At 36.5% G+C, this 20,976-nt stretch overlaps 1 protein-coding gene across 1 annotated transcript; it reads right to left on the bottom strand.

Moving 5' to 3' along the window:
* Positions 1 to 6,092: 6,092 nt before the first annotated feature.
* CUNH6orf58 (chromosome unknown C6orf58 homolog) lies at positions 6,093 to 19,902 on the bottom strand. Its single transcript, XM_037045892.1, has 6 exons — positions 19,582 to 19,902; positions 15,566 to 15,652; positions 13,672 to 13,856; positions 12,665 to 12,765; positions 8,340 to 8,578; positions 6,093 to 6,500 (listed from the first exon to the last, which is right to left on the bottom strand). Exons 1-6 carry the CDS (start codon positions 19,883 to 19,885, stop codon positions 6,385 to 6,387), a joined length of 1,032 nt encoding a protein of 343 aa, XP_036901787.1. The 5' UTR covers positions 19,886 to 19,902; the 3' UTR covers positions 6,093 to 6,384.
* Positions 19,903 to 20,976: the final 1,074 nt, after the last annotated feature.

Raw genomic sequence — 20,976 nt, forward strand, 5'->3', positions numbered from 1 at the left:
GACCCCGGGCCTGCGAACCACACGACCGTGGTTCGATTCCTGGTCAGGGCACATGCCTGGGTTGCAGGCCAGTTCCCAGCAGGGGACTCACGAGAGGCAACCATACACTGATATTTCTCTCCTTCTCTCCTTACCTTCCCCTTTAAAAAAGATAAATAAATAAAATCTTAAAAAAATAAAAATAAAATAAAGTATGCCATAGGTTTTATTCTTGCAAGATAAAATGAAAAACAAAAACAAAATGATGCAAATTATTTATTAAAATTTATGTCTCGAAAAATAAAATAAAGTTCATGTCTCTTCATCTATGCCAAAATGAGTATCAGCACACTTTTTAAATTTGCAACAGTGTGACATGTAAACAATGGCACCACCTTTTGAGTTTTCATTCTCTAATATCCATTATTCTCTTTAGTTACTATGTATCATATAAGTTTTAATATAAAGATATATCATATTAAGATAAAAACATTGTGTGTTTTATTAATGCTAATTTCATTGTAGTTAAATTGAAATTTTAAAATAATTTTAACATTGGGATAAAAATAAAAATTTTATCTACAACTCAGATATCTTTATTGTTTTTTAGGAACACTGTCTTTCATTGTATGGAAAATTTTAATCAAGTTAAAAGTTGCAAGAAATCTTTTCTACAGATATTGGTATTTGTAGAATATTTTCTACAGAAAATACTTTTCTACAGTATTTTTTTACCACGAAGAATTAGTGAATAATAGTGTTCGTTCCGTTTTAATGTTCAAGGCTATGGTTCATAAGATGATCGAGAATTCTGCATCCTACTTGGGTATGGAGGGCTCAGCAGCACACTTCCCTCAATCAGAGGAACATGACCAAATGCCACTCTCTCAGGCTCCCCAGGTCTTGAGCCCTGAGTGTACAGATGAATGTTGATCTCTGATAATCCCAGGCAATTTGGTCATGTTCATGGTCATGTCTAAATTTCTTTTGAAGGAGGAAATGAGGTAGAGATGAAGATATTTCAGAAGCTGCTGCTTTGTGTATCTCAAGAAAATATTTTCAAAATTTTTATTAAGGTATTACATTTTAAATGACTGCAAGGCTGCCAGATAATTCTCTAATATTATAGATATATTTAAGAAGATATGTCATTATCCACATATTTATACCAAATCCAAAATATAATAATGACATATTATTTAAAGTAGTTTAAAAAATTTAACTTTCCTTTCACATAAATGAGATTTATATTCAAAAGTTATCAAATTTTAAATCCTACCATTTAATCAGTTGCATTAATTAGCCTTTAATTCACCTGTGTCAAAAAAGAATCTGTTCTCATACTGGCATTTAAAACAGAAACTGTTAATTATGCTCATTTTTACAAACTAGTGCAGTAGCTCTTTTTCACCAGGGAAGGATAAAATAAGAGAAGTTCGTGTAGAAGTTACCAACATCCTTGTAATTTTTTTCCTTGCTGATAATATAAAAATTAAAAGATCTCACAAAGTAAATGTTGATTTCTGAATATTAGCCAGATTTTACACTTCCAGAACATAATATGATGAATTCTCTAAAGATCTATAAAAGATTGTCGTACATGTCTAGTTCTCCAGTGGCAAATTGATTGATCACATGCACCATAAAATATTACTTCTGTGATAGAAAAATGTTTATACTAAAATTCATGAAATAATGTTGAACAATACATTCAAAGTCCATGGACAGTGTCTTACATACAAAGTTTTTTTTTTTTAAACATTTTTGCAATAAGTCTTGTGTCTTTTTTTTTTAGATTTTATTTATTTATTTATCTTTAGAAGGGAAGGAGAGAGGGAGAGAAACATCAATGTATGGTTGCCTTTTGTGCGTCCCCTGCAGGTAGTTAGCCTGCAGGGAACCAGCCTGCAACCCAGGAATGTGCCCTAACTGGGAATCGAACCGCGATCATCTGGTTCGCAGGCCCGTGCTCAATATACAAAGTTTTATACTGTGTTATGTGGGAATGATAAATGCTAGAATCTTGCTGTTGTACATCACACATTTATAAAAGGGAAGAGCATGGCTGTATTATATCCAAATGGGTGGGACCGGAGTGACCATGTGAATTTGGAGCCAGGCTGTGGGCAGCTCTGCGCCTTCGGCTCCCGTTCCAGCCCTGCAGCGAAGCGCAGAGCAGCTGCGGTGGCGACCTCGGGGTAAGCGAGCACAGCCTCAGGAAAGGCCACTCGTGCTCACCTGCCTTTTTTCTTCATTTGTAGTGGCAAGCGATTGCTCCCCAGAAAGAAGACCATCTGTCTTTACCACTGTCGCAAAACAAACCTCAACACCTAGCCTGTTCCATGCTGCATCTGAGAGTATAAACCACTGTTTTCTGCAACAGAATGTATCCCAAAGTTTTTAAATCTCGGTTATTATTAACATCAGCACTGGAAAGCTGTATTCTTGACTATGGATTGAAATGATCCTTTAAATGTGTGCTGTTCTCTCACTGGGCTAATAAACTCTGTAAATATGTGATTATAAATGCATTGCCTTTATGATGCTGTTTAAAGATCATTATGGAAAAATAAAACTGCCTTAGATTTTACAGGGTAAAATATATTCAAGGATGGAATTCTCTAGATCACCACTAGATGGTATGTAACACCTAGTAAATATAGTGCATCACCCTTTCATTGCAGCTCTGCTTCTTTCAGGCTCTTTCCAAATGGCATCTTAATGACTACGAGTCTAATTATAATTAATTAAGATTAATATTTATGTAATGACTTCCATAGCACTCATCCAATAACACTATACTAACTGAGTGACCTTAGACAAGTCACTTATTCTTCCTGTACCTCATTTCCTTATCTATGAAATGGGAATAGTAACTACCTATCTAGCTCATAAGAGTTATAACAAGTTAGTGAGTAAATATATTTAAGCATTTAGGCAAGTCCTTGCCACTTTATAAGTTAGCTATTATAATTATTTTCCAGGTACTCACTCTGCATGACACTTGTATAAAAAATCTGTGTATGTATGTATGTTTTCCAAATTTTAACTTTCCAAAGTGCAGAACTGGGACTTGAACTAAGATCTTTGCTACTCCATACCATGATGACTGTGTGGACTTAAACACCAATCAAAGAGCTTCTCGGTGTGCTGTGCGGGGGCTCTTTACACATTCAATTTGTTTGTATTAGCTACTCCATATTCAACATTTCTTGAGTGCCTACCATGTACCAGAAATGGTGGTAGGTTCTGGGGATGTTACCAGCTTCTAGGGAGACAGGTAGCTTTTGCCAGCAAGGAAAATGGGTGAAATAGGATAACAGTCAGCAGGCAACTATCGGTGCTACACATTCTTCCTAGGAGAGTATTGTTTTGTTTTAATATGGATGCTGCCTTAAATTTTTTAAAAAATGAGTCAGTAAAATGGAGTGCCCCAAATTCAAGCATGTAGTAGACCAACTTTAGAGAACTAGATAGACCTCTATTTCCCTTGAAACCTCTCCACATACAGAGCATAGTCACATGGCTTATTTGCCTGCATTTCTGAGTCAAAAGCATCCTTCTTTCTGGAACTGACCCTCTCCCCTCTCTGTTCAGATGGTTCGAATGGGAGCTGTTACATTATTTTTGCTCTAATCCCCAAACCCCCACATGTCCTGTGATGCTGATAGTCCAGGATTAGGCTCCAGGCTCGGGCTGGGTCTAACTGACAGTTTTTCTTGGTCACCTTTGCTTGCTGGTTTGGGGGCCCAGGGCCAACTGCCCCAAGATATCCCACCACTGGCACATTGATTCTTTCAGATTAGGACTCATGGACAAAAACAATGGGGGGGGGTTGAATGTGGGAGGTGGGGGGTGGGTAGGGCAGGGGGGGTAATGGGGAAAAATGGAGACAATTGTAATTGAACAACAATTTAAAAAATAAAATAAAAATAAACTGATAAACTAGACCAAAAAATAAAAAACATTAAATAAAAGATATTGCCAGGCCATACCGCAAAAAAAAAAAAAAGACCAAATTGGCTTCCAAGAAAAATGGCACCTAAAGGATATTGGAATTGGTGAGGGATGGGGGGGAAAGCCTTAACAGGTGAAATTCAAGAAGGGAGACCAGTGTTTGGGTGCCTTCAGAATGAATAAGGGTATTTCTAGTGGAACAGAAATGTCTTACATGTCTTCCCTGTAGGCAGATATGTAAGAAATTGCACATTTTCACTTCTTGGAAAAGATAATAAATACAGTAAAACATGTAAAAAAATAAAATAAAATGATTGGAGAAGCAGCCAGAGCAGGAGGAGTGCTTCCAACTCTGCTCTGTCTCTCTAAACGCAGGAAATAAATCTCCATGTGATAGGTACCCTCTCCACTCACATGGGCTGAGAGATGACATTATTGCAAGAGTTATAAATCCAAAGTTGGAAAAGCCTACGTAAATAAACCTTGATACACCTTCACCAATTTACTACCTAAGCCCAAGCCTTGCTTAGGTTCCTTGCAAATGAGCACTAACTCTTTGTCCTGTCAATTACTCACAAATGTATTGTTTTCTTGTCTAAAAAGTTCCTACCCTTTGCGGCAGCATGGATGGAACTGGGGAGCATTATGCTAAGTGAAATAAGCCAGGCGTTGAAAGGCAAATACCATATGGTCTCACCTTTAACAGGAACCTAACCAACAAGACAAACAAGCAAAATATAACCAGAGACATTGAAATTAAGAACAAATGGACTGTAACCAGGGGGCAGGGGGGTTAATGGGGGAAAAGTGTGAAGGGTTCTCAGGAACTACTATAAGAATACATGGACAAAAACAAGGGTGGGTAGAATCAGGGGAGGGAGGTGGGAATGGCTGGAGTGGCGGGGAGTGATGGGGGAAAAGGGCAGAAAACTGTACTTGAACAACAATAAAATTTAAAACTATTTAATGAAAAAGAAGTTATAGAAATAAAACTAACATTTTCAATTTTTTAAAAATGAGCCTACTTTGATCACTTCTTTGAGCCTTATTTTATGACCTGAGTATTGTATCATATTGTGATTCTCCTGTACGCACATATTAAATTTACTATTTCATTAAGTAAGTACAGCTGTGAGAACTAAAGGGCGGGGGGCTGAAGTTTCTTCTTCCCTGACACCAGAATGGGGTCAAAATCTGTATTACTGGGAACTGCTACTTATTGATTTTTTTCTCTTTTTACTGAGAGCATGTTTGCTTTTTTAGTATCATCTGTCTTCAAGTAATTTGAGAATTCGGTTTTGTATAGACATATCATAGATGTGTAGTTATTTCACATCATTCAGGAAGAAGATGTAGGGAGAAAGTTTACTACACTGCCTTTGTTGCATACAGTGACAAAAAATTGTCTGTCTTTTTCATTCAGTAAAAACTGATTCATCATCTTGGTTCATCAAAGATGTTTTCACTGCCCCAACATTACAATGGGTGTCTTCCTTCTCGGAGAACAATTACTGTGAAAACTGCTAATTTTTGTAAATGCATACGATTCATTGGCAAGAGTCCTAGTCACTTGATTTGTATGTTTTTATTGGCTTCTCAAAGTAATTCTGGAACTGGATTGTGTAATCTTCATTTTAACAATAACTAAGCTGTGGCATGGAGCGGACTAGAAGAATTGGCCAAGTTCACTCTGGTGGAAAACAATAGAACTGAGATTTAAACCACGCCTTCCTATTCCAGTGCCCATATTATTCAAACCAGTGTATATGATTTTCCCCAAAAGTTAGTGGGTAGAATTAGCCTGGGATAAAGCTCTGGAAAACCCTCCTATGTCAGCTCTGGGAGTCCCCCTTCTGACCAGTACATTTGTCTTTTGAAAGAGAGCTGCTTTCACCCTTAACCATTCATGATCGCGTGTGGACCGAGGAGAAGAAAGATAGCACAATTGCTATAAATGTGTGAGCAATGAAAATGCATACCCACACGAAAAGACAGATCAGTTAGGTACTCTGCTTGTTAGTTCAGTTTTGTGAATTTCAAAATTTTAATTGACAGTCAGTATTTTTTTAAATGTTCTGGATTTGAATTGTAAATCAGAAAGATATTGCCTTAAATGTCATGAAAGTAGATTACATAAGATAACAACAAAAAAGCCATTGCAGGTTTAATGTCTGTTTATTATTTTATCAAGGATTTATAGTAGCTTAATACAAACTTCTTTAGATATTCAAAATTATATATTGATTAATTGATAAATCAAGAATTATTAATAGAGTAAAATAATCAGAACAAAATTTGAATTTATAGTTAGGAATACATGTTCAAAATCCTAACAAATGAGCACAAATCTAAAACAACATAAACAAGAAAATTATATGCTTATGATCAAGTTAAAATTTGAAATTGCTGTGTCCAACAAATTAAAAATGTCTACTGTTAACTCATTCATTACTTCGGAGATGTTGAATTAAACTTTTCAAGAATCGTTTCTATAAACTCTAGAGTTTTCTCTCTTGCATTTTGTGTCTTCATGAAATAGTTCCATATTGTCAAAGATAGTGAACCTGGAAAAGTTATAAAATTTTTACATGTAAACATAAATCCAACTATTAAAATGTTTATTTTAATTTAAATTCCATGTATTTTGCAAACAAATATTATATGTTCGTTACATGATAATTCAAACATAATTTTTTATTGAGCTTATTGGGATGACATTGGTTCCCAAAACCATATAGGTTTCAAGAGTACAGCGCAATAAAGCACAGTGTGCCTACTGCATGGTGCACCCATCGCTCCAATGTGATTGAAAGGAGAAGGTAAAGAAGATTTTTTATTTTCATTTCATATGTTTATATACTTAGACTTTAAAAGTTTAAATGGGTTAAACATACTTTTAAATACATCAGGAAAAAGACAGCAATTAAAATGTGTTTTAAGTAAAGAATAACTAAGAGTTTTAAAAACAATTTTTGAAGCGAAAAATATTTCAAGTTATGTCATTAATATACAAGAGGTAGCAGTTCAGAAATATCCAGAACTCTTTGTCCTAGGTCTACAATTTTTCCTCCCTGGACTCTGGCAATGAGAGAATAATGCTTGATTTCCCTTTAATTCTCATGAACATCCTTTACTCTTCCCCACGTAGTTGTAACATCTTACCTGATTGGTGGATGAGGGCATTTCTTTCACGTTTCTCAGTTGGCTAGAGCTAATCTACTACTGTCTTAAGACCCAAGAATAGCTATTTTTTTCTTCTTTTTATCTAGACTAGTTAGGTTAGTTTAAATTTTTAGATTTGATAACACCGAATCAGTTCTACCTTGACACACCTAACAATAGCAAAGTGCTGGAACACCATATTCTTAATTATCCTACAGTACAGATTTCAAGGTGCAGGGTGATTTGATAGGGAGAAAAAAGATAGGCTTTAAGTCAATACTTCCAGGATGCAAATTTACTGGATCATTCACCAGCTTGGGAATTACTTAAACTTACAAAGCCCCGATTTCTTTATCAGCAAAATACGTGGGCCACTACCAGGCAAGAAAATTCAAATGCATGAAGCCCGTAAAATATGTGGGTATATTTGTTACTTGAAATAATGCAAATAAGATTTCAAATAATACACTTAATGTAATTGTATTTACTGTGCTTTTGTACCTTTCATATTTTTATATCTTTCAGATATTAGTAATCTAAAAATACTAATATTTTAATTATGTTTTAAGATTGGTCCACTGCATAGGAGCATATCTGAAAATCTGTGATAATGTAGTTATTCAAACATACAATGACAGATTACTGTCACTCTGCTACAGAATCCTACAGTTGAGGAAATGGAGCAGAATCTGTCTTTCCTGACTAGTAAAGCTGGAGGAGGCTGTGTACCTAAATTAATTCGATAGTTTCCTTATTACCTGTAGCAGGATTTATTCTGAGATTCCTTTTCTTTTTCCCAAATTTAAGAGTCATATATAAGTAAATAAAAATAGAATATTATATATAACAACTATATAGCTACATATAGTCATATGCATAGATATATATATAGTATAGAGATATATAGATATCTATACTATATATATAGTATATATATATGGATATGTATATATACTTATATATACACATATAGATTTTAGATTAAAAAATAGACTTGATGTCTGGTAGCTTCATGGGTCAATAAGAACTTATGAGAAAAGACAGACCATGAGTGGAAGGATCAAAATGTGTAAAATAGATGCCCATGGGAAATCATGACCTTCTTTGAAAGCATGTGTTATGATTGTAAACATCTATATATACATACATACACACATATATCTCTGAGATCATCATTATTTCTTCCTTTAAAATTCAATGTAGTATTGATTTTCTTTAACCTATTTTTAAAATGTCCTTACCTGTCCAGTTATTCACATCTCCAACAAGATTTAGAACAAACAGAAATATGTTTTGACGTTGGCTAAAGTCACTGATGAAGGGGATTCTATCCCCTTTCACAAGCATTCGTGGGGGCAGACCCTTCTGCAATTCATGTATCCTGATCAAGGTTGTAGGTAACCTTAATGCACCTATATACTTCACATCCACAAACCATGTTCTTTCAAAATCTGCTTCTGGCTTAGAATAGTATTCCAACCTGAAAGAATAGTGGATATATGTACAATTATAACTAGCACACGCAGAATTTTAGCCTAGTATTTTCTAGAAAAACATTCTCCTTGGTCAACAAACTAAGACTGTAATTCTTAGTTCTCGAATGTAATGGCTTCTATCTTTGAAAGAACAAGGATAGTTAGTTAAATTTTTAACTTGAAAGGACCACTCAGTTGTTGTTAATATTTGGCATTTTTGTCACTTTTAACAAGATTTATATCTTCATATTATATAATAAGCAGATGTTACACTATTAATAAATTATACTGTTTAGAAATATACAGAATAAAGTCAAAGTTTCCAAGACAGCATTTTTGCTAGATTCAGGCACTCTTTGTAACTATTGATTTCCTAAAGTCAGGAGGCCCCTAAAATGTTGAGCATCCTAGAGAAATAGGTGTGTGTTTTTCTTGTCTAATTTTCTAAATACATAGACTTTTCCTACATGGATGAAGTCTTCTAGGAAACCAAACTCTCTCACATATTTGGGAGACAAATTATTGCAGTGGTAAGGATAATGGTATGGTAAATGATTTTATAACTATGTAATTCATAGTTCCTGCCTCCATCAGCTGTGTAAACATGCTGAATAACTTGCAGTGTTTTTTATAACAGACTCATTCTTCTTGAAACATTGTCTACTCTCTGCTTTGCCCACCAGCTACATTTTCTTTCAAGTGTCATCCTTGGTGTCACGTCCTTCATGGTGTTTCAGCACACCTGAGAAGGAGCTGGCTTTCCTCCTCTTCAATATTCCCATGGTACTGTGTCATTCATATATTTAAAGTTTGTTTTTCTCATTAAAATATATTCTAACTTCTGTTTCCATATCCCATATGTTGGGTTCATTAAATAGAAAATGCTTACGTTATATTTCCCAACATTAAGGGGGCGATAACATAACCCACAGGTGAAATTTTGCTGTTTGGTTCCCATGCTTGTGGGCTCCTGCCTGACCCCAACATCCAGAAGTAGGAGAGTGGGGTCAGTGAACCCTTGATGAAAGACAACTGTGGCCTAGATTCACAGTCAACTATCTTTAGTCAGATTACAGCTGACTATGAAATAAAAACAAAAAGATATGTGAATTCACAAGGATTCTGAGCCATGGCCTCAAAGCCTTATGAGCAACAAATTAAACAAACTGTGAAGGAAGACATGAGAGCACCCCCAGTTTGGGACACAGAGATCATATGAGCAGAAGTGTAATTCACCAGAAGTCTTTAAAGTGGCTTAATTGAATATATAATTGAATAATTTATCTAATGTCAGTTGAGATGTGATCAAATAAAAATATAAAAATATAACTTAAAATTTTGACTTTAATTATATATATGCATACTCTAAGCCAATCTCATACTCTAAAATCACAGAGTTTTATTTAAGTTATATAGGCTACACAGAGTCCAGTGTTGTTTTATATAAATAAAAAATGCTAGTATATGTTTTACTTAAAGAAAGTAACACATGGGATTAAGGAAGTGCCCTAGCATTTGTGCATCACACATAAGGCCCCAATTTCTCAACACTCTCTGTATTCCTGTATTCTGGTATGGAATTTTCCATTTCTCCTTCCCTGCTACAGTGGGAGGTGGGGAGGAAGGAGAACAGCGTAATTCCCTACCATTGGCTCAGCCATATGATTTGAATTGACCAATAGGATATCAACCAACTTGACACAGCACATGCTTGAAATAAGTTTTCACAACTTGCTTTCTCTCTCTTGCCATTTTGTCAACACTATAGAAAAGAGCTAAGTCTGCCCTATGGAGGATAAGAGAACAGTGGAGCAGAGCTGAGCTTCCCCACTCAGCCCTGTGGAGCCAACAAAAAGTAACCAACATGAGGTGAGCCCAGGAGATGTCAGGAGAACTGTCCAACTAACCTCAGACATGTGAGCTATAAATGCGTACTGTTGTGTGGCACACTGTTGTGTGATCATCAGTTGTGCTATATTCTTGTTAGAAAAACTGGATGAAATACAGTTTTACACCCCTAATAAAGTGCAGAGACAACATTTAAATCCTGGGGTTCTGGCTTTAGAGTTCTTTAAGTTCTTTCCTAGTCCCCTCTACTACTTCTTGGCTTGATGATAATAGATAACTTGTATTCAGTGCTTCTCTGTGTGCCTGAGGTATGATAAGCATGGTGCATGGATTCCTCAACGAATCCTCAAAACTACTCTGCGTAGTATGCAAAATTACTATTACAGATGTAAAGATGGTGAGACTGAGTTTAACACTGTTGGGATCCCCAGACTACTGGAATCAAATCTGACTCCAAAGCACAAGACGTTAACTTCTACATTCTTACATTTTTTAAGGAGACAATCAATAGTCTAAAAGCACTCAAAGAAAATTTTAGGGCAAATCAAAAGGGACATAAGCAAGCATTTGAAATCTTCCATCTTAAAAATCCTTAAACAATTCACCTCCCAACGACATAAGGTATCAGAAGAACTCTATTTGGCAGAACTATTTTTTTGAAGTGTTAAGTGACATGAATCGATTGAAAGCCTTTGTTCTTAAATGCAGTTAAGATGTCTGCAGCCACAAGTCATATCATTGGCACAGCCAAGGGAGAAGACCCCGCTGTTGCCCGGGTTAACTAAGTTGTCCCAACTGTCGTAACAGGTAGAGCAGGAAATGTTTTGTGAATCTGCTAATCAGGCTAATTATTTACCTTCCTGGATGATGAAGTCCACGAGAGAAACAACAACCAGTGAAATATGAGGTACTCAAACATTCCTGCCTAGATCTACCAAATTACTTATACAATATGAATGGTCCTTGATTTTTTTTGTTGTTGTTCTTGTTTGTTTTTTGGTTTTTTTTTACCATACCCAGATTTCTACCCTACACCTCACTTTTAGGGTTGACTCCACCTCTAAATAGTATCTGTGATGGTAGCTGTGCCACAGCATAGCCAGCTGTGGATGAGCTGTGGCTAATCTGGGTGTTTCTGTGAGACTGTTTTTGGAAGAGATTTATATTTAAATCAGTAGACTGAGAAAAGCAGATTGCCCTCCACAATGTCAATGGGCAGCATTCAATAAGTTAACTGTGGAAATAGAAAAAAATGTTAATCTTACTTTGAGTAAGAAAAATTCCTTTAGCTGATGCCCTTCAAACTGGGGCACAGGTTCTTCCTGGGTCTATAGCAGTTGCCAGCCTTGAACTAAAGTTGGACATTGGCTTTGCAGATTATGGACTTGCCAACCTCCATAATTATAGGAGTTACTAGGAGTTAATTTCTTATCGTCACTCTTTCTCTCTCTTTCCTACTGTGTCTATTTCTCTGGGAAACCCTGAGTAATACAGTGTCCTCATAATCTAAACACAAATTATTCTTAAACCTTCACATCTGGGTACATAATACCACCAGGTTTACATGTGGAGCAACTTGATAATTTTCCAGGCCATTTTCTGTGCTAACCCAGATGCTGGTTGACTTTTTCCCCCAAGTATGTATCTATTATATTGTGTGTCTATGGTGAAAATAGTGAATAAAATCTCTCTTTTTAAATAAAGAAATTGGTTGTATGTTTTATTTGTTGATTGGTTGGTATGAGATTTTTTAAATTTAATATTGTTCAAGTACAGTTTTCTGTCTTTTACTCCCATCCCAGCCCCCCGCCCCTGGTGCTCCCCACCTCCCTCCCATTTCCACCCCTGTTAGTTTTTGTCCATGTGTCCTTTATACTTGTTCCTGTGAATCCTTCCCCTTTTCCTCTGAAATTTCCTCCCCTCTCCCCTCTAGTCCCTTTCAGCCTGTTCTCTATTCTTACCTCTAACAGGAACCTAAACAACAAAACAAACAAGCAAGCAAAATATAACCAAAGACACTGAAATGGAGAACAGAGATTTTTCTTCTCAAGTTTGTGCCCCTTCATAAAACATTTTCTGATTCTGATCATACTAAAATATTTACACCTCATCAATAAATACCTCAATGATTAGATGTATTATTTAATGGGAAGACTGACAGCCACATACAAGAATAAAAAAGCATAAATAAACTTTCAAGATATTTGCCATATTAAATAAAATGATTTGGGATCTATTCTTACCTGTGATCAAATCGTTCGGAAACATCATGCAAGGATTGGGTATGCGCATCCCATAAGTACTTCAGCAGGTCCTCGAAGCTACTAAAAGGTGACTGCAAATGCTATTGTGAAGTGGGAAAATTTATTCATTTTTGAGCAAATATAGCAATTTCTCTCCCTACAATTTAATCCTGTTCAAATGGGTAATTTAGCAATTTTCTACTTAATAGGAGAATTTTGTTTCTAAAAGTTAATTTGTGTAAGTCATCAGTGACTAACACTCTGGATAGACTATAGTAATTATCTATTATTAGTATTAATATTGAAAGCATCTATAGGAAATGAACTGCAAATATTTTCCCAACAGTCAGGGCTTTTTTGTTTACCTTTTTTCCTCTGCTGTCACAGTTGAAATTATCACAAAAATTAAAGTTTAAGGAAAGGGAAAAATTCTTAGAATATTTAATTTAAGCCTATCTAAACTGATGAACTAAAACTATAGAGCTAGAAAATCTATATTTTCGGCATTGATCTTGGTCCATGTCTATGTGTAACCAGTGTATTTTTTTCTTGGTCATTGAATAGTTGGTTTTCATTGCCCCAAACAGTTAGTTCTACCTATGTGTGATCATTTCTTGATGCAGTTTAAATAAGCCAATGGACTATTTGCAAACAAACTCCATGATCAAATTTCACTCAAGAGTTAGCCTGTGGTTGACCTGGAGTTGCAATTACCCAGCATAGTTTCATTCAGTGAGATACCTGGGTGCTCTCACATTTAAATATAATTTGTTTATGAGATGAGTGGATAGATTTTGCATCAATGCCTCATTGGTTCAGAGGATGTTAATGACTTGCAATGCCCTGCTGCAAAGTAACAATGTTAATATAACTTACATAAAAACTTACATTTTTATACTTAGGAAAATAATGCATAACCTACACAAAAACCTAAACCAAAGCATTATGCAAAAAAAGAAATTATCTTACCACCTCCCACAAGAATAAATTACAAATATAAAAAAAACCTTATAGAAGATATTCCACTTTCTCATTGCTGTAGAAATGGATGACTGACAAGCAGAAACATTAACACAAAACTTCATCTCATCCTTGGGTGGTGGCAAGAGTGTGACTTGGTCTGATGATATCCCCATTATGCCAGAATCAACCGCCGCAAGGAAGGGCACCGCACAGAGGAAGTAGTTCATGTCTGTAAGAGTAAATTATATATGATCACCACAAGCACTAACAAATGTGATAAAGGGCATTTTCAAGTAATCTGTAAACCATTGAGCAAAACTCACGAAGCCAGAAATATATAAAATAATCACTAGAAAAAATTTTAAATCTTCATAAGGATTATATATATAAATGTAACATACTTGTATTCATAGCTCTATGCTCTTAAATGAATATAAGTTAAAGTAGTTGATTATAATATTTTAAAACAAAAAAGTAATTTTAATGGATTTGGTAATACACATTTTCAAACCACTAGGTATAAAAGGAAGATAGGTATCTACTTGTGCACAGAAAAATATTATACCTCTAACTGAGATTTTAACATAACAAGTGACTTTTTTATCTAAAATATTTATATGTAGTTATAGCACTGATATTTTATATTTTATTTAACCAAGTTCAATGTGCCACCATGATATCACAAAGTCCCTGCATTACATTAAGTCTTTAAGTCAAAATTTTGGATAAGTGTTGACAATAGATTTTTGGATATTTAAATTGACAATGAATTAATTTTTTTCTCTCTACATGTAAACTACCTATTCCAGAAGATTAAGACATCATAATATAGCTGGCTCAGAGCTTATACTGACCCCCACTGGTAATGCAAACAGTTTTTATCGTACGCATACATTGTGAATGCAGCCCGACGCCCCAGTGCAGCAGGCCGATAGCTCAAACTACCAAGTCAACCTGAGAATAAAGAAACTGGATTCTAGCCCTTTTGTCCACATCTAGTGGGAGGATGAAGACCATTCTTGGCAATCAGGCTGCTGACATTAAAAAAAATGTCAACATTTCTCTGAAGGGACTCACAGTTATTGTGAAGGGGACCAGGGGCTCCCTGCAAACGGACTTCAATTACGTAAATGTTGAACTCAGGGCCAGCTACAGCAACTGCAAAATGTCAGATGATAGCTGACACTTATTTGTAATCTTTTAAAGATAAAATAAAAGCCATGTATTGATTTTGTGAGGGGAGAAGAAATTTGACTCCAGAGATGTGGCCATGACTGTATGTTGATGTACGAGAATAACCAATCAATGTCATATTAGAAAAATATGTAAAGATGTATATGATATGTGTCACTCCAAGAAAGTGAACTTTAAAGTGATTTTGTTCCTAATTATTGAGAAATATCCTAAGAAATTGTGTGTAAATTACTTTCATAACAAAATAAATTCAAAGACTTAGAAAATGCCTTATGACTATTTTAGTATTTAATATCTGACTGAAGCCTTAGATTATTGATTGATAAAATAACTTGTGATAGACTAATATGTGTTTACCTGTTTAAAAGTTAAACACACTTCCTCTTGGCAAAATGAGCAAAAGTATTATTTTCTTTTTCCCTCATTTCTCATTTTCACTCATCCCTCAGACTCCCTGTCACTAGTGGGACCTCCTACCTAACTGCCAGTACCGGTCTGTCAGAGGCCTTCATCCTTTCCAGCTCCTTGTTTCAGTCCTTCTGTGAAAAACAGAATATGTCCTAAGGAATCATCATTGCCATTGTGGCTGTTAAATCCTAGGATGTGACAAAAAAGGCCACAAGGTGTGTGAGGAAGTACATTCCTTTTAACAAAGGAATATAGCTTTGTCTCTGTGCCTAGAACTTAATGCTGAACACATTTTGGAGAGAAAGGCTACTATCTCTTCTGTGTCAATGAACCTACCAGCCCACCAGCTGTCCACAGAGATGCACAGCCGATCTCCAGACTCATAGCCACAGTCTGTCCTTTGGCTGGGATCAGCTAACCGACCTAGGAGAGAGGGATGCACAGATTATTTATTATGCACATTTTGAACCGGTATTAATTGTCACTTAATTAGGTGTGTTCTTTCGCAAGAATGCACAAATATTTTAAAAATTATTTTTATGTTTCAATTACGGTTGAGCTCAATACTATATTAATTTCAGATGAACAGCATAGTGGTTAGACATTTATATAACTTAGGAAGCTATCCTCCCCGTAACTCTAGTACCCAGCTGATGTCACACATAGTTATTACAGCTTTAGGGGCTACATTCCCTATGCTGTGCCCCTGTGACTATTTTTCACTGCTAATTTGTATTTCTTAATCACTTCACCCACTACATCCAGCTCCCAAAGCCCCTCCCATCTGGCAACCATCAGACTATTCCAACATTTATCTTCTGACCACTGGTATTTATCTTCTCACTCTTTGCCCTTCATTTCTCTGCTCAGAACCAAATTTCTTCCTGTCTTGAGTAATACCACAATTTTCTACTTTTGAATTATCTGTCTTGAATATTATTTAATTTTGTAATTATTCTCTCTTGTACTTCTCTTCTTCATCTCAAAATTAAGGAGGTATAGGCACATAGATTAAAAGAGGCCTACAGGCAAACCAAATCCCGCTCTGTCATTTACTCAGTTCACCTTTGATAAAGAACTTCCCACTAATAGCTTAGTTATCGAATGGGGATAATGATATTAACTTTATCATATGGTTGTGTGTTGAGTGAGAAAACCCATGAAAAGTGTCTTTTCAATGAGGGTAGTCATTCTTTTTCTCATCAGATGACCACTGATATCTTCTATCTTCTGACTTTTCAGATTTATTTTGTCCCATTTTTCCCAGGCTTATCCTTTGCATCTTCGAATTTCCTGTCATACTTTCTTCCCCCCTTTCAACTGTTGCTCCCAGTATAGTTTTTTGTCATGTTTTGTTTTACTGTTTTACTTTATTATCTTACCACTCTACAGCTTATTCTCCCCACTCTTTTTAACTTCTTCTCTCTGGCTTCTACCTAAGACTCCTTCTCATTCCTTCCCCAGCTGCTTTCAGGACTCTACTGACCATTATGTTGCCCCTTTTGTTTCTAGGCTTTCTCCTCCCCGCCCACCCTCTTTTCCTTCCATTTCTCTACAATTTCACTGTCTTCATTCTTTGTGTGTGTGTGAGTTCTCCTCATCTCTTTACCATTTACAGCTTCAGTTCTCTTCTTTCTTTTTATTATTTTCTATTACTCAGCTTTCCTTAACCTAATCCTTCCCGAAGCAATGATTGTTAAAGAATTGTCAATGCTATTAGCCTACATGAATGTTAGAAGTGTGAATTTTCCTAACTGAGTAATCCTCAGACTGCAAAATTAGAATTGAAGATGTCTGTAAACCTCTCCTTCTCCATATCTCCTCTTCCATTTCTTTGAAGGTTCTCCTGCCTCCTCTTTCCATCACTTCACCACCTTTTATTCTCACTTACTTCCTCCAAGAGTTCACCATGTAGAGCACCTTCGAGTATGAACCTGATGTTGGTAACAAATATTCTTCAGCTTTAGACACCCACTTCAGCATATGTCCTATTTGATTTGTTTTCACCTCTATTGAACATGGTTGAAATTGTACACTGATCTTGATACCCATGCCAGGTTGAATATCTTTTTTTCTCTCAGAGGAATACAATTTTGTACTCTTTCATTTCAAGAACCTTAGTTCTTCCTTTTTTTTCCCTCTGTTTCCAAGCTGAAACCGTGTCCTGTCCTTTCTCTCTGAATAATCTTCCTAGCTGTCATTGTGAACATACACTCATTCAGATTCTTCATTTCAGAGCTGGATCGTCTCTGCACGATCTGATCTCGACCCAACCACACCAGCACCTTGTTTTAATCCATCTAAACCAAAATACCCAACGAGCTTTATGCACATTTTTTTAGTAAAAGCATATTTGCTTCAGAACCTAAAAATTTTTTAACTCTTAAAACTTCAAAAACCAAGCCCTAAGCTAAATTTACACAGTATATCAAGAACATTAATTCCTACATATCAGGAAATACAGTACGTTGCTTTAATTTGATCTTCCATTGTTGACCTTCTGACAACATTCTTCCCTTCATTCCCTTTCTCTGTCTTCCCTCCTTTCCCCTGGATCTTTTTTAACACACACACATACCCTACACACAATCACGTACACATGTGCAGTGGTGTTTCCAGGCTTTTTCCTTTAGCTTAATTTCTCATATTATTAAACTAGATTAGGATTTCTAATGGTGGACCTAGGCAATGGTTTTTTGGAGGGCTGTTTTGTTGTGGTTGTGTTTTGTGGGCATGCAGAGAAGAAGAAAACGTGATTCAGTGTACAGAGCTCAACAGTGTTACCGAGCCGCTGTGAAAACGGCAGTACTGCAGACCAGCTCTGGGTCTGAGACCTTCTTTGGCACCGCCCCTCTCTGGCTAGGCATCTCGGCTTTCAAAGGTCTGCTTGCTCTGCTCCTGTACTGTAGGCTTCACTGTGCTCTACTCCACGCAGGTCGCCTTCACTCTACCCTGGTGAGACACCCTCGGTATTTCAGCTCAGCCAGAGAGGCACAGCCTTCAGCCTTTCATGGAAAGTGCGCTCCTCCCTATTTCTCAATTAAGCAGTAATATTCAGTGTGCATCCAGACCTGAATGCCAGGTTTTGGTCAGTCTTTTATACCCTAGGAGATTTGTTTCTACTTCCCTAGTAAAATTCTGTCAGCATTTCAAGTCTTAGTTCAAATCCATTTTTTGTGATTACTCCAGCTCACGGCACACTCTTTCCCATTCTGCACTTTTAACTGTTGTCCAAAAGTTGTTATTTATTATTACCTGTTTAATTTTTCTATCTTTTTCATTCCAATGATGTAGTAGGATTTCTGATGGCAGGGAAACTCTCAGAAATATTTACTTTCACCCCACCCCCGACACTCCCACTGCTCTTAGAAAATGCTAGGCACATATAAGCCTATCACTAGGTGAGTTTATTCAAGCTTCATCTTAATGTGTGAATGTAATGAAAGAGTAAGAAAGGCATTACTCCAGCCAATTCAGTTTCCAGCTACTACAAGCCTGCAGGCCCCTGAGGCTAACATGCCTCCCGTAGTGAACACTGTGTTCACGATTTCTCCTGGACTGTGGTCTTTCTGACTCCAAGGGAAGCCACATACGTAAGAATAGATTTGAGTCTCAAGATACCTCCTTACCAAGATGGATTGCTCACCAACTGCAGTCACTCCCCCATGTGACCCCTGCTCAGACCTCAGATAAACACTGATCTCCCTCTGTTTTTCCCCATTAGGAACTGAACTAGTTTCCTTATGTGCGGTGTTATCAGTATGCACCAGGCAAAGAGGTACAACTCCTTTTCATGAGCTTCTTCTGTACGCCAAAACAAAAATACTTGTTAGATTCAGAATCTTTGGCACAAACTATCTTCTAAATGACCCCTGGCATGTACTTCATTTGAAGAGAAACATCCTTATGTACAAGGTGTCACCACATGCCCTCAACAAAGAGGTAATCATAATCAGAACTCTAAGGAATTCGAACTAATTTGATGTCACCTTCTGTTTTTAATATAGCTCCCCTTGACTGTTTTGTTCACCTCAGGGCTTAGAATGGGTCTGGACCTTCTGGACTAGTAGAAGTTCAATAATTATTTTTCAAATGCTCACTAGATTAGACGTGACGTCTTTTGTGTTTGACAGCTATACTGTATGCCCATTGCACTTTCTAGTCAAAACAGGAAGCACATTAAAGGAGGATTTATGGAGGAGAAGGAGAAAAATAATGGTTATGTAGGAGAGGGAGAGGAAAGAAAACAGTCAATTTCAAAAACATGGAATGACAAATACAGAGTCCCACTTCTCAATTACTATGTGGTTATACCGGTAGGCCATCAGATTGAAAACAAGAGTCAGTCTTACCTGATTTATATTGCCAGCCATGCTGTAGAGGCAATCCCCACAATATATTGTTTTCATTTTCTGGTCCAAATTTTTCAAAATACCTGGCTGTCTGGGTCAGTAAAATTTTATACATCCCCATTCTCTCGGGATATATCCAGGGATTAATAATGTACTTTCCATTCTCCACTCTGTACTCACTGAACTGACCAGGACTCTCCTCCCATAGTGGGGGATACAGATCTGAGAGATTGGCTGCTTCCCCTAAAGAAAGAGAAAAGCAGACAATTAGAATGCAGGCCCAAGAAGACAGCAGAGCCATCATGCCAAAGCTGGGGATGAAGGTTGTGGAAGTCTTTTTATTGGGAAATGGAGGAAGGAATCACTGTATTCATTTGTGTTTGCCAATAAATCAATACGGTGTTTGCCAATAAATCAATACGGTGTTTGCCAATAAAGAATACTGTGTGGCAGTGTTCTTTCCACTGCCAACAATAGAGTGCTAAGAGTGTCTTTCCAATGCAAACAGGATGCTTTATTTGTTAAATAACAGTCATAACACAGTCTGACATTTGTTTCATAGCTATTGAAAATTTACTATTGATTGAGTAAATTTTAGAAAGCAGTTATTATATCTACATTGTACTTTATGTCTATGAAGTTAAGTACACTCCTGCACATATATCTTTGCCTTACTTATCTGGAAATTCAAACATATGGGCATTTACTTTACAGAAAAGAATAAAGAATTTATATAGCAGACTTGTGGCTGCTATTAAGAAAAAAAACACTGCTTGCAAAGTTGGTCCTTAGCTAGCATTTATATACTTGGCTCTCAGAATTCCTAATCTACAGTTAAGTGACAAGGGTGATTCACTGTTTCTAGGCTGGGCAATCAAGATGGTTTATGCTAAATTCTTGTTTTCCTTGTAAAGTCCGAACTTTTGTACATTGACCAATGCCCTCAGTAAACCTACATGACCAGTCCTCAATAAGTGGCATGGGTAGTGTGTCTCTAGTGGGCATCTCGGGGTAAGAACATCACACTCATGCTGCTACACTATTATTGCAGGTGGGAAAAGTGTGCTCTGTGTGACCGTTCATGAAAAGAAGAAAGCATAAGGAAACCTATATATACATTACTCCAGGTTCTGCCTGGGTCTTTCTCCTTATGGTTTAGTTATGAATCTATCCTGCGTCACTGTGAAGAATCTTAGCCATAAGTATATCTATATGCTGAATCTGGGAAGTCCTTTTAAAAATGTTTGAACATGAGTCCCTGAGAGAAAACAGACACCCATTAGTTTATGTCTCACAAAAGGCTCAGAAAAAACTTTTAAAACATTTAGTATGTTTATTGAATATAAAAACTACTAGCTCTTGTAGTGAATCATGCATCTCTAGATTCTAGAGGGA

The sequence above is a fragment of the Sturnira hondurensis genome, unplaced genomic scaffold (genome assembly GCF_014824575.4).
Source record: "Sturnira hondurensis isolate 20B ecotype Veracruz unplaced genomic scaffold, ASM1482457v3 Scaffold0004474, whole genome shotgun sequence".
Taxonomy (NCBI): domain Eukaryota; kingdom Metazoa; phylum Chordata; class Mammalia; order Chiroptera; family Phyllostomidae; genus Sturnira; species Sturnira hondurensis.

What these genes read in the sequence shown, in the direction of transcription:
- CUNH6orf58 (XM_037045892.1), bottom strand. Translation starts at nt 19,885, where the DNA reads ATGATGGCTCTGCTGTCTTCTTGGGCCTGCATTCTAATTGTCTGCTTT. An exon ending in TGTGGACAGCTGGTGGGCTG is followed by an intron (nt 13,857 to 15,565) that starts GTAGGTTCATTG and finishes TTACTCTTACAG; the next exon opens with ACATGAACTACTTCCTCTGT. An exon ending in AGATGTGAATAACTGGACAG is followed by an intron (nt 6,501 to 8,339) that starts GTAAGGACATTT and finishes TAACTTTTCCAG; the next exon opens with GTTCACTATCTTTGACAATA.